The sequence below is a fragment of the Hypanus sabinus genome, unplaced genomic scaffold (genome assembly GCF_030144855.1).
Source record: "Hypanus sabinus isolate sHypSab1 unplaced genomic scaffold, sHypSab1.hap1 scaffold_355, whole genome shotgun sequence".
NCBI lineage: Eukaryota > Metazoa > Chordata > Chondrichthyes > Myliobatiformes > Dasyatidae > Hypanus > Hypanus sabinus.
Window position 1 is genome coordinate 334,735 of NW_026781255.1, and position 11,907 is coordinate 346,641.

General features: G+C 44.7%; 1 protein-coding gene across 1 annotated transcript; it reads right to left on the reverse strand.

Annotated features, from left to right (window-relative positions):
* Positions 1–2,050: 2,050 nt before the first annotated feature.
* On the reverse strand, positions 2,051–3,208 carry LOC132388586 (N-acetyllactosaminide beta-1,3-N-acetylglucosaminyltransferase 3-like). The gene has a single exon (XM_059960961.1). It carries the CDS (start codon positions 3,206–3,208, stop codon positions 2,051–2,053), a length of 1,158 nt encoding a protein of 385 aa, XP_059816944.1.
* Between the last annotated feature and the right edge of the window lie 8,699 nt (positions 3,209–11,907).

Genomic DNA, 11,907 nt, shown 5'->3' on the forward strand with positions numbered 1-11,907 from the left:
GTAACCATGGCACTCACGAGCTCGGTGGTCTCTCCCCGTCTCTCTCTCTCTGAATCGCTGTACACCAACTCTCTCTCTCTTTATAAAGGCACAGTCCATATATAATACACCTCAGCATCTCGTCACAGTTTTTACAGACAGCGAGGGATGTCAGCACACTTCTCCACCAATGTGGAAATGCAATTTACTTGTAGTACCAAACTGGCATTTTTGTCTGTAACAAAATGAAACCCGTCTTGTGTCGGAGTGTTTTGCTAATAATGTTCGTGCAACATTATGCTGAGTGATCCTGAGTACCTGACTGCAGACCGCAGTCCCTGCACTATAATGGCAGAATATGGCATTAAAGTCAAAACTTTTGACAGTGTGGAGGATCAGAGGGATCTTGGGGTCCGAGCCCACAGAACACACAAAGCTGCTACACAGGTTGACTCTGTGGTTCAGATGGCATATAGAGCATTGGCTTTCATCAAATGTGGGATTGAGTTTCAGAGCTAAGAGGTAATGTTGCAGCTATATAGGACCCTGGTCGGATCACACTTGGAGTACTGTGCTCAGTTATAGTTGCCTCACTACAGGAAGGACATGGAAACCATAGAAAGGGTGCAGAGGAGATTTACAAGGATGTTGTCTGAATTGGGGAGCATGCCTTATGAGAATAGTTTGAGTGAACTCGGCCTTTTCTCCTTGGAGCGATGGAGGATGAGAGGTCGCCTGATAGAGGTGTACAAGATATTGAGAGGCCTTGATCATGTGGACAGTCAGAGACTTTCCCCAGGGCTGAAATGGCTAGAATGAGAGTGCATAGTTTAAGGTGCTTGGAAGTAATACAGAGGAGATTTCAGGGGTATTTTTTTTTAACACAGAGAGATGTGAGTGCGTGGAATGAGCTGCCGGCGGCGGTGGTGGAGGCGGAAAAGATAGGGTCTTTTAAGAGACTCCTGGATGGTCACATGCTTTGAAAAAGAGGGCTATGGGTAAAGCCGAGGTAGGTCTAAGGTAGGGACATGTTCGGCACAGCTCTGAGGGCCGAGAGGCCCATATTGTGCTGTAGGTTTTCTATGTTTCTACTCAGAAGACGGCCACTGGGATTTTCCCACCTTCCTTTAATTTGCTGTTACTAATCAATCCCAAATGACGATTGGCCACTAGTTGATTGGTCACCGATTGCTCTATTGCCCCTCGGACAGTGAGCCTTATTGAAGTCCCCTCCTCTCCAGATTTCCGATGTCCAGGTTGGCCACTAGTGAAATCTACCGGACTTACCTCTCAGGGATGACCGTGTCAATACCAGCAACATGACACTGACAACCAAGTACATCGTCTTAGACATGACACCTGCCAAATCTAATGCCACTCCCCTTCGCACTACATATGGACTGCCGTCTATGTATGCATATTGATCTGTTGTCCCCACATGTTCATTGATCTCTTTCCTTCTCTCAATGTAAATACTCCAGTTCAAGCCATCTCCTGCGTGTGTGCTTTTATTTGATATGTAGTTACACAGACACTATGCAGGCTGACATTTGAGTACAGAAGTAATGACCATAAGTTTCTCCATTCCTCCAACCCTGAGACAATTTCAGATCTAGATTCTTTGTTGTTCTCACAGTTCCAGTCCAAGAAATGCATTTGTCTCTTTCACATTTTGCAAGGGGCATGTAAGAAACGGCAAGAAAAAAATACACAGATATAACTGTTACTAAAAATTTTATTTGTGCCTTATTATACAAATGCCCCAAGTGAACATGTTGTACCTATCTGCACGCAATGCAACAAGGACTGCCCACTTGGAATAACTTTACAATTGACTTAAATTGTGATGCTTCTGTCAATATTGGAAGTCATTATGGGTGCAGTAATAAGTAGGCTGAGTGATGACACCTGATAGCGTTTCAAACATTTGTAGAATGTAGAAAGGCGCCGACACTATGAGTTAATATATCCAATATAATTTAGGAATTAACCTTCGTACATTGCATAAACAACTGATTAACACATGTGCACAAACTGCATTCCATTCCAAAAGTTGCTACATTCTCATGACTCATGTGGTCCTTTCCGTGGATGCAGACTTCTGGGGAGCACGAGCACACTTCAGATTGGCATCATGCACCGCATCCCACATCAGTAGCAGTTCGAAAGGCCGAAAACGGTGCACTAGCAGCAACTCACGGTAATAGCAAGGATTGAAAGATTCATCTTGGGGTGAAGGAACACTGATTCCAGCTATCCTGAATCCGCTATGGGAGCGTGGGGCTAGTCCAGCCTTGGCCAGACACATCCCCAAAAATACGTCATCAATGGGGAATAGTTCAAGGTCTTGGGCTATGTGGTAAATGATATGAGCTGTATGCACAGACATAAGTATCCCCCCTCCACCAGCGTATGGTGGGTACGACTTGATGGTGGTCACTATTTCTGGCACATAATACTTGCTCCACTTCTCGCGAATAGGCCCAACCCCATAAATGAGATGGCCCACAAACAGGTGTTGGAGAACCTTCATGCCTAGCAAATAATCAACCATGTTATCGGTATTGGCAAAGACATCATCATCTCCATTGAAGATGAACTTAGCACTGGGGCAATATTCACTGACCCACTGCACCAACTTGTATTGTTTGAGGGTGAGGTTGAAAAAGGTATCCAAGAAATCCCATTGTAGAACATCTCTGTGTTCTCTGTTTTCCATGGCTAACAGCTGATTCAATTTCCTGCTTTCTTTTTGGTCAGGAGAGACACCAGAGATAAATACTCTCTTAATTAGGACCCCATTGAATTCGCGTTCTTTGCCCCAGGTCTTCCTGACCACTTCCCGCCGATCCTGGTTGAAAGGGTCAGATTTGATCACCAGGAGCAGGAAGACATTGTGAGATCCTTCTCGACCACCACATTTATCTGGGACATTTTCAATCATGTCAAATTCTCGACAGTGTTTATACAACAAGAAGTTTTTAATGTGCTCGTTCTCTTGATGAAATGAGGACAGGTGCAGCAATGTCGTGTTCGCGTGGCACTTTGGCTTGAGCACTGATCTAGTTGCATCAGCTGTAACAACCTTGGGCAGATCTTTGCGATGAACAGTTTCTGCAACATCACCAGTCTCTCGACGTCGGACATTATCCCAGAACATGAAGAACAATCCCAGAATAATCAGAACACCCAGCACTACTTTCTCATGGAATCGCCGATGTCTTCTCATATTTCACCTGAAATAGAGAAGAAGTATGGATTAATTCAACGAAAACTTTACATTTACATGTTGCTTGAGAACAATGAGAAGTTTAAGCTGTAATGAGGTTCACTAATGCTTTGTAATATTGACCCCCAAAAAGGTGGTGAGGTAAGGGATAGACAGGGCCCTACACGCTGCTGTAAGTTTAGTTGACCTGAAGCATTCCATCCCAGCAGAAAAACAAATCTACCTATAGGATACCATCTCTGTCATTACACTGAAAATCGCATAGTTTCTTTCTGAGCATTAAAGATATATGATTCAAAAGGCTGTATTCCACCTCGCTTCACAGCTCTCATTACTCCTCTCGGGGCATAAACTGAGCTGGGCCAGACATAGAGCAATATAGCACAATGCAGGGATTTTGGCCCCTGATGTTGTACCGTCCTTTTAATCTGCTCCAAGATCAATTGATCCCTACTTTCTCAAATAGCTGTCCATTTTTCTTTCATCCATTTGTCTATCTAAAAGCCTCTTAAATCTCACTGATACATCTACCCTTATCACTTCCCAGGCTGTGCATTCCATACAACCACCATTTTCATTTTGTAAAAAAAAATACTACTTCTGACAAACCCCTCTACTTTTCTCTAATCACCTTAACATTAGCAATATAGCACAATGCAGGCAGTATGGCCCATGATGTCGCACAAACCCTTTAATCTGCTCCAAGATCAATGTATCCCTACTCTGTCAAATAGCTCTCCATTTTTTCTTTGATCCATGTGTCTATCTGAAACCCTGTTCAATCTCACTGATGCATCTACCCTTATCACCACCCAGGCAGTGCATTCCATACACCCACTATTTTCTTAAAAAAATACTACTTCTGACAATCCCATAAACTTTTCTCTAATCATCTTAACACCATGCCCCATCATATTAGTCATTTCTGACCAAGGAAAATGTTGTTGGCTCTCCATTCTCTCTATGCCTCTTAGCAGCTTATACACCTCTATCAAATCACCACTCACAACACATCCCCCCCCACCTTTGCTCTAAAGAGTAAGGTCCCAGCTCACTCATCACTCAGGTTGAGTTCACAGGTTACTGATACTATGGAAGATGATGTATTATTGACCATTGATTAGTAACTGAATATATGGCAGTGCAGGTAAGGTAACGTGTTAGCATAGCTACTGAAAGCATGAGATTTTCAGGGCATTTCAACCTGGTCTATGTATGCCTACAATAGGAGAAACAAAAGGAAGTATACTCAAGGACCTTGGTTTCCTGCTTCTATTTTAACCAGAGAATTGTATTCAAAGTTAAATTAGCAGTGGCCCACCAACCACGCTGCCATCCATTGGTCAAGCCACTTTATGGAAGGCTGCAACTAAGGCATTACTAGTCCCAAAGGCAAGGCTAAATCCACCCAGACATTCAGTAGTAAGCAATTGTGACAAGACAGCGAAGCCATCTTAGGCCTATATCTATTGAAGGAAAACGGCACCAGCATCATCTATGGCAGGAATTTACGCTTCATGAAGAGCAGTGAACCTTGGATTCCAGGAGCCCAGAGAAAGCACAGATAACTGATAGCAGAACAGGGCAGATAGTTAGCATGATCCACAATGTGTATGAGTAAAAGCTTGGATGCCAGGAGCCCTGAAACGACACCAGTGACTGATAGCAGTACGCTGTGTACAAGTAAAACTATTTGCACTGGGATGCAACTTGTGTCATTTAAAAATTATGCAATCCCAGAATAATGTAATCTAAACAGGCCCATCGGCTCAACTGGTCCATACCAACCACAGCATCCTCCCTGCTAGTCCTAGTTGTCTTGTTTGGCCATATCTCTCCAAGCATCTCCCTTCCATGTACCCGTCCAAATGCCTGTTAATCGTGGCAGATGAACCCAATTCAACCACTCCCTCTGGTAGCTTCTTCCGGGTACTCACTATCCTCTGTATACTGAAGTTATCTGCAAGGTCACTTTCCAATTTTTTCCCTCCTCCCTTCTATCTGTGACCTCTCATTTTGGACTCTCCAACTCTCCAATAATGACAATCCACCTTATCAATACCCCCTATGATTTTAAACATCTGAGGTCACCTCTCATTCTCCAATGAAAAAAGGTCCAGCATGGCCAGCCTCACTGTAACCCCGGTCCTCTCGTCCAAAAAACATCCTCCTAAATCTCTTCTGCACCCTCTCCAATTTGGCGGCGTCTTTCCTATAACAGGGTAACCAAAATTCTAGATAATATTACAAAAGTGGTCTCAGCAACATGTAACTGCAAATTATGCCCCGCCCCCACACTCTACACCATAACTGTTGAAGGCTGACATGCTAAACGCTTTTTTTCAACATCCTGCCTTACAGTGAACTGACTTGTCAGCGGCTTGCCTTTCAATGTACATTTGAATGTCTATCATCTCACATATAACCATATGACAATTACAGCACGGAAACAGGCCATCTTAACCCTTCTAGTCCGTGTCGAATGCTTACCCTCACCTAATCCCACCGATCTGCACTCAGCTCATAACCCCCCATTCCTTTCCTGCCCATATACCTATCCGTTTTTTTAAATGGCAATATCGAACCTGCCTCTACCACTTCTACTGGAACCTTGTTCTACACAGCTACCACTCTCTAAGTAAAGAAGTTCCCCCTCGTGTTACCCCTAAACTTTTACTCCCTGTCTCTCAACTCATGTCCTCTTGTTTGAATCTCCCCTATTCTCAATGGAAAAAGCTTATCCACGTCAAATCTATCTATCCCCCTCATAATTTTAAATACCTCTATCAAATCTCCCCTCAACTTTCAACGCTCCAAAGAATAAAGACCTAACTTGTTCAACCTTTCTCTGTAACTTAGATGCTGAAACCCAGGTAACATTCTAGTAAATCTCCTCTCTACTCTCTCTATTTTGCTGACATCTTTCCTATAATTCGGTGACCAGAACTGCACACAATACGCCAAATTTGGCCTCACGAATGTCTTGCACAATTTTAACATTACATCTCAACTCCTATACTCAATGTTCTGACATATAAAGCCCAGCATATCAAAAGCTTTCTTCACCACCCTAACCACGAGATTCCACCTCCAGGGTACTATGCACCATTATTCCTAGATCACTCTGTTCTACTGCATTCCTCAATACCCTACCATTTATTAAGTATGTTCTATGTTGAATAGTCCTACCAAAGTGCAGCACCTCACACTTATCAGCATTAAACTCCATCTACCATCGTTCAGCCCACTCTGCTAACTGGCCTAAATCTATCTGTAAACTTTGAAAACCTACTTCATTATCCATAACGGCACCTATTGTACTGTCATCTGCATACTTACTAATAAAATTTACTTTCCTATCATCCAGATCATTAATGTATATGACAAACAACATTAGACCCAGTACAGATCCCTGAGGCACACCACTAGTCACCGGACTCCAACCTGACAAACAGTTATCCACCACTACTCTCTGGCATCTCCCATACAGCCCCTGTTGAATCCATTTTACTACTTCAATATTAATACCTAACGATTGAACCTTCCTAACTAACATTACGTGTGGAATCTTGTCAAAGGCCTTACGGAAGTACATATAGCAAACATACACAACTTACCCTCGTCAACGTTTTCTTTATCCTCTTCAAAAAATTCAATGATTGTCAAACATGACCTTCTACGCACAAATCCATGTTGACTGCTCCTAATCAGACCCTGTCTATCTAGATAATTATATATACCATATCTAAGAATACTTTCCATTAATTGACCCACCACTGACGTCAAAATTACTGGCCTATAATTTCTAGGTTTACTCTTAGAACCCTTTTTCAACAATGGAACAACATGCGCAATACGCAAATCCCCCGGCACCATCCCCGTTTCTAATGACATTTGAAATATTTCTGTCAGAGCCCCTGCTATTTCTGCACTAATCTCCCTCAAGGTCCTAGCAAATATCCTGTCAGGTTCCAGAGACTTATCCACTTCTATATTCCTTAATAGCGCCAGTACTTCTTCTTTAATCAGCTTAGGGATTTGTTAAGTAACGGTGGTAGCGGGGTAACACACCGACGGGAATAACGTAAATAGACCCAGTAGTCATGAAAGTCATCTGATTGATAGGGTTATTTATTTCCAGTAAGTGAACACTAATCCGATGGTGAAATATGTTGTACTCTTTTGGACGTGTTTATCTCCAGTTTGTAATCTCCACACAGTTGGTGCCCATCATTGTAATGTCCCCATTGTGGACAAATATTTAAGATTGCTTTATAAAGATTTTGACTCTGAGATCGACGCTGCTCCAGGTAGCCGGGCACAGTTAAATCTGGCGAAAGGGAATGTCCGATGTTCAAAAGAAAAGATCATTCCAAAATCATAACTTTTCACCAGAGTTCAGAAGTCCCATCCTGACTGTGCCTTTTCTATAAGCCCACAGCGATTTCTGCCCTCAGCTGTCACTGAAGTTTATAGTCTGACAGTAAATTGGTCCCAAAGTAAAGAATAATTTAATGCGATGACACCACCTGATCTGAACCAGGATGCGAGTCGCAGTTGCTCCCTGGAGCAGATCGATTTGTCGTGAGATACAGTATGTAATCTTTGTCACTGTCTACTGAGTTTCGAAATGAAGCCTGAATCGAACAGCACATCACAACCATTGGCTCGAATGGGTTTTTGTGTCTTTTAGTTCCTGCGCTGTGGAGCAGGGTCCGGGGTTACGTGCTGATGTGTGTGACGTGCAGACTTCTGTGCGTGTTGTCAACTGAACATTACTCTGATTGTGTTCACTTACTGTTTGGTCCCACGGAATTCCGGTGCTCGGATTCGCTGGTAACAGAATCAGGAACTCAGCACAGAGTAAACACAGAGACTGTACTAGGTGGGCAACGTTACGATGAGTTCAAAACGCCCACTTGTGACGGCAGTTTTTCTAGCGTTTCATGTTGTGGTGCGATCCGGAGTCCTCATAACAGGTCTTCATCTGGATCGCGGTCTCCGGACTCCGGGTGTTGTAGCCGTCCTTCCTTTCACCCTTGAGCCAATTAGTCACACCTGCGGATCATTGTGGCTTGTTTGGACTCAAGGAGGCGCACCTGATGCCCATCGGCTGGTAGTTGGATATATGGGGCTCTGAGAATGAGTCTAGTTGGGGGTCGTCCTGATCTGAATCTGATTTGTTCTGCTTCCCTGGTAGGTGCTGGTCCCGCGGTTCCGTCCGGTTTGCGTTGCTCGCGCTGTCCATCCCGTTTATCCCGTTTTGACCTCTTTGGCCTGTGTTGCGCTGGTCGCCCTGTTTTCCCTGTGCAGACCCGTGCGTCATGTTTGTCCTGCTGGAGCCGTTCGCCGGGTCTTAGTTCCTGTTCGCCCTGGCTTGGAGTACCCACCGCTAATCAACTAGTTCTGTGAGTCAGCCTCGGAGTCACCCTGGACTTAATCCGCTTCCTATCCACAAGTATCTGTCAGTGATATTTAAAATTAAACTTTGAGTTAAATCTCACTGTTGATAACAATGTCGATGTGCACTGTATTGTGCTCCTCCGGTACCTATTAATACCGCCATTAATTGTATACCCGTGGTCTTCTACTGCCGTTGCCCATTCTGTTCAATGTTCGACAAGTTACGCGTCCAGCGATGCCTCTCTGCACAGTGCAGTAGTTCGTGATTATTTGAGTTACTGTCGTCTTCCTGGCAGATTGAGTCAGTCCCGCCTTTCTCCACTAATCTCTCATCACCAAGACGATTTTCTCTCTCAGAAATGCCGCTACCTGATTTTTTTTTTCCCAGCACCATTCTCCGCAAACTGAGACTGTTGAACTTGACAATCCCAAGAGTTCAGCAGTTCCTGCGATATTCGAACTGAACCTTCTGGCACCAATAAACATTCCACTCTCAAAATCACTGAGATCACATTTCTTCTCCATGGTGATGTTTGTTTGGAGACAGAACGAACCTTGTACCAAGAAATAGGACAGGCAGAGACCCGCTGATAAAGCTGTGGGTTTAGTTAATGATTATCAGCAGGAGCTGACTGAACATTAACAAGGTAAGAAGCCGTATATACTGAAATATAAGCATCACAAAGGCAGTCAGCCATATTTATGAACACGAATGTGATTGATAATGTTGATCGACATTAGAAATGTAGCAATTCGCTTTTAAGTGAATTAATAATTCCTTTCGTCTAATTGAATGCATCGACTTCCTGTGCAATTCCCGCGGGAAACCGAGGCAGTTGACAGTGTTATTGGAATCGCTGTACTTTCAACCCAGCTCCGAATCATCAGCAAAGGCTCGGGAGGTGCGAGCTTCCCGCGTCTCGGAACTGTCCCCGGGCTACTGCTTGCAACAGCAGGAAGCCGATCCGTCCACACTCGGGGCTTTACCGATCCCTGGCTGAGGTAACTGAAGATTCGTTTTGTTTATTCCTTCACTGGCGGGATAGACACTATCTGTCCATCCTAGACTGCATTTCAGTTGGTGGTCAAAAGCATTGAACCACCAACATTGGAGATTACAGCCGGGGCGGGGGGTGGTCGTGGGGTAGGCGGTGTAAGGAGTTGATGGTTTCATTATATGGTCGGTTGGTGAGACCTGTTTTGGATCACCGTCTGCAGTGTTGTTTCCTTTCTGTCAGATGTGAGTGGGTAGGTGGGAAATCCAAAGAAGTTTTACCATACAGATATCTGCCCCCGTGAGTTTTTCTATGAGGAATCTATAGTGATCTTGACTTGTGGTGTTGCATAAAACAGGGAAGACATGTTTGTATGCAGTACAGTTTTTTTTTTTAAATAAAAATGCACTCGATTGTATCCGCGGATATTTAATTTCATTGGTATCCCGCATTCACCATGAATGATGATCTTGGCTCATCAATCCTGCATCTCACCTGTAACATCTCACTCATTTGTGTATCAATGGCCACTATACTGTAGGATTACAATATTAGCTGAAAGTCTCTCCTTCTCCTGAGTTCTTCCTGCCACACCCTGGGCTCGTAGCTTGTAACTCTTACCTGACCAGGTGTTGCATTACATTAAACCTCTGGTAGTTCTAACTAACAGAAAAAAACGATTCCTGGCAAACCCAATGAGATAAAAGGTGCAAGATGACACTTCACAATGAATACAAACGTTAGAGAAAACTTTACTGATATACTGTACGTCATTGAGGTGGGTACACACGGGCGGGAGAGAGGTTGCACAAGATGTGAGTGAATGAGGAGATGGAACCATGTGTGTGAGGGATCAAGGACAGTCACTGGTGGTCATTCAGCAATACATGGGCACTGAATAATACGATAGAAAAAGAACCTAAAATGACAAACCCAGATCATTGGCTGCGCTTCGGCAAGTCGGAACAGTGGCATGGATCTAACAAAAATAAACACAACGATGGCGACCCAGAATGAGAGGCCGTGAGAGATCTGGATCTCACTGCCTTGTCTGAACGGGTGAAAGATGGATCTACTCAGACAGACGGAGCAGTGTCCCGAAGGTGCGGTTACTCGGTTTAACTTCTCTGTCTGCAAGAACACAACAGGTGGAAGGGCCGCTTCCCGCGCCCTGGAATGATGTAAAACAATTATAGACACCGGCTATCGATCCAGGTGAAGGTTTGACCGATGCGGGGCCGGGTGAGGAAGGTAAAGTTCCCGGGATAAACCTCAGTGGATGAGTGGAGTCTCGGCATCACCACCTCATCACGCTCCCAGGACCAGGGCAAGAGGGGCTGAGCGGGGGCTCATCTCAGTCGGTATGTTGTGAAGGTCCCACATCACAGACCGACCCCGGCAGGTTATGTCCAGCAAGCGCAGAGAGGCCGCCGGATCGGGGAAGTTAACTGGGTGCATTACCTTACATCAGACGTCCACACTCGGGACCGGTCTCAGTACTCACCGATGAGAACTTGTTTTCACGCCCGGACAGTGAACCCTCCCCCGGATTCCCGACACTGGGGGTGATGGTCGTCTCCTAATCCGGATCCTACAGACGATCCGCCGCCGCCGCCGACCCACTTCAACACAGAACTGAAGGGAAGTCAGGACTGTAATTTATGTCATCAGAGCTGGGGGCGGAGCCTCGGAAACAAGGCCGATCTGCGGTAAAATGGGAGCAGGAATAGGTTCACGTGACTTACACGTACATGTACGTCCACGATATTTTGCAAAATGTTGCAATTTTCCCTGTCAGCTGAGATTCTAACAATAAAACTTTCTTAAGAATATGCGAATATATCACAGATCTTGTAGCTATGTTTAGATTATGATGAGATCTGAAGGATTATTCTAAAGTGGACTGTTCCTTTAAACGAGAGAGTGAGAGGGAGCGAATAGCGTGTGCTCATTTTGCAGCAGAGAGACAGAAAGTCTGTGAGTTGTCTTGGAAACTGAAAGGCGGAACTATGTGATGGACAGTTCGTGTTCACCACTTGGAGATATATACAAGGTCGTTGACTTTTTAATCAGACACACTCCTGAGACACACAGGACACACCACAGGAGACACACGACTCCTGAGGCAAGGAGGACACTGGTGAGCTTTTTGCGCACACGACGATGGTGGGGTTTTTGCTCGCAGTGTGGACAAAGGGGTGGCCGGTGGGGAGATATCGGTGTGTTTAACCCTGGTCTGGGGTTGATAATTCCGCCGCAGAAAACGGCATCCCCTTTTCTGTGGCCACAAGTTGGTAACTT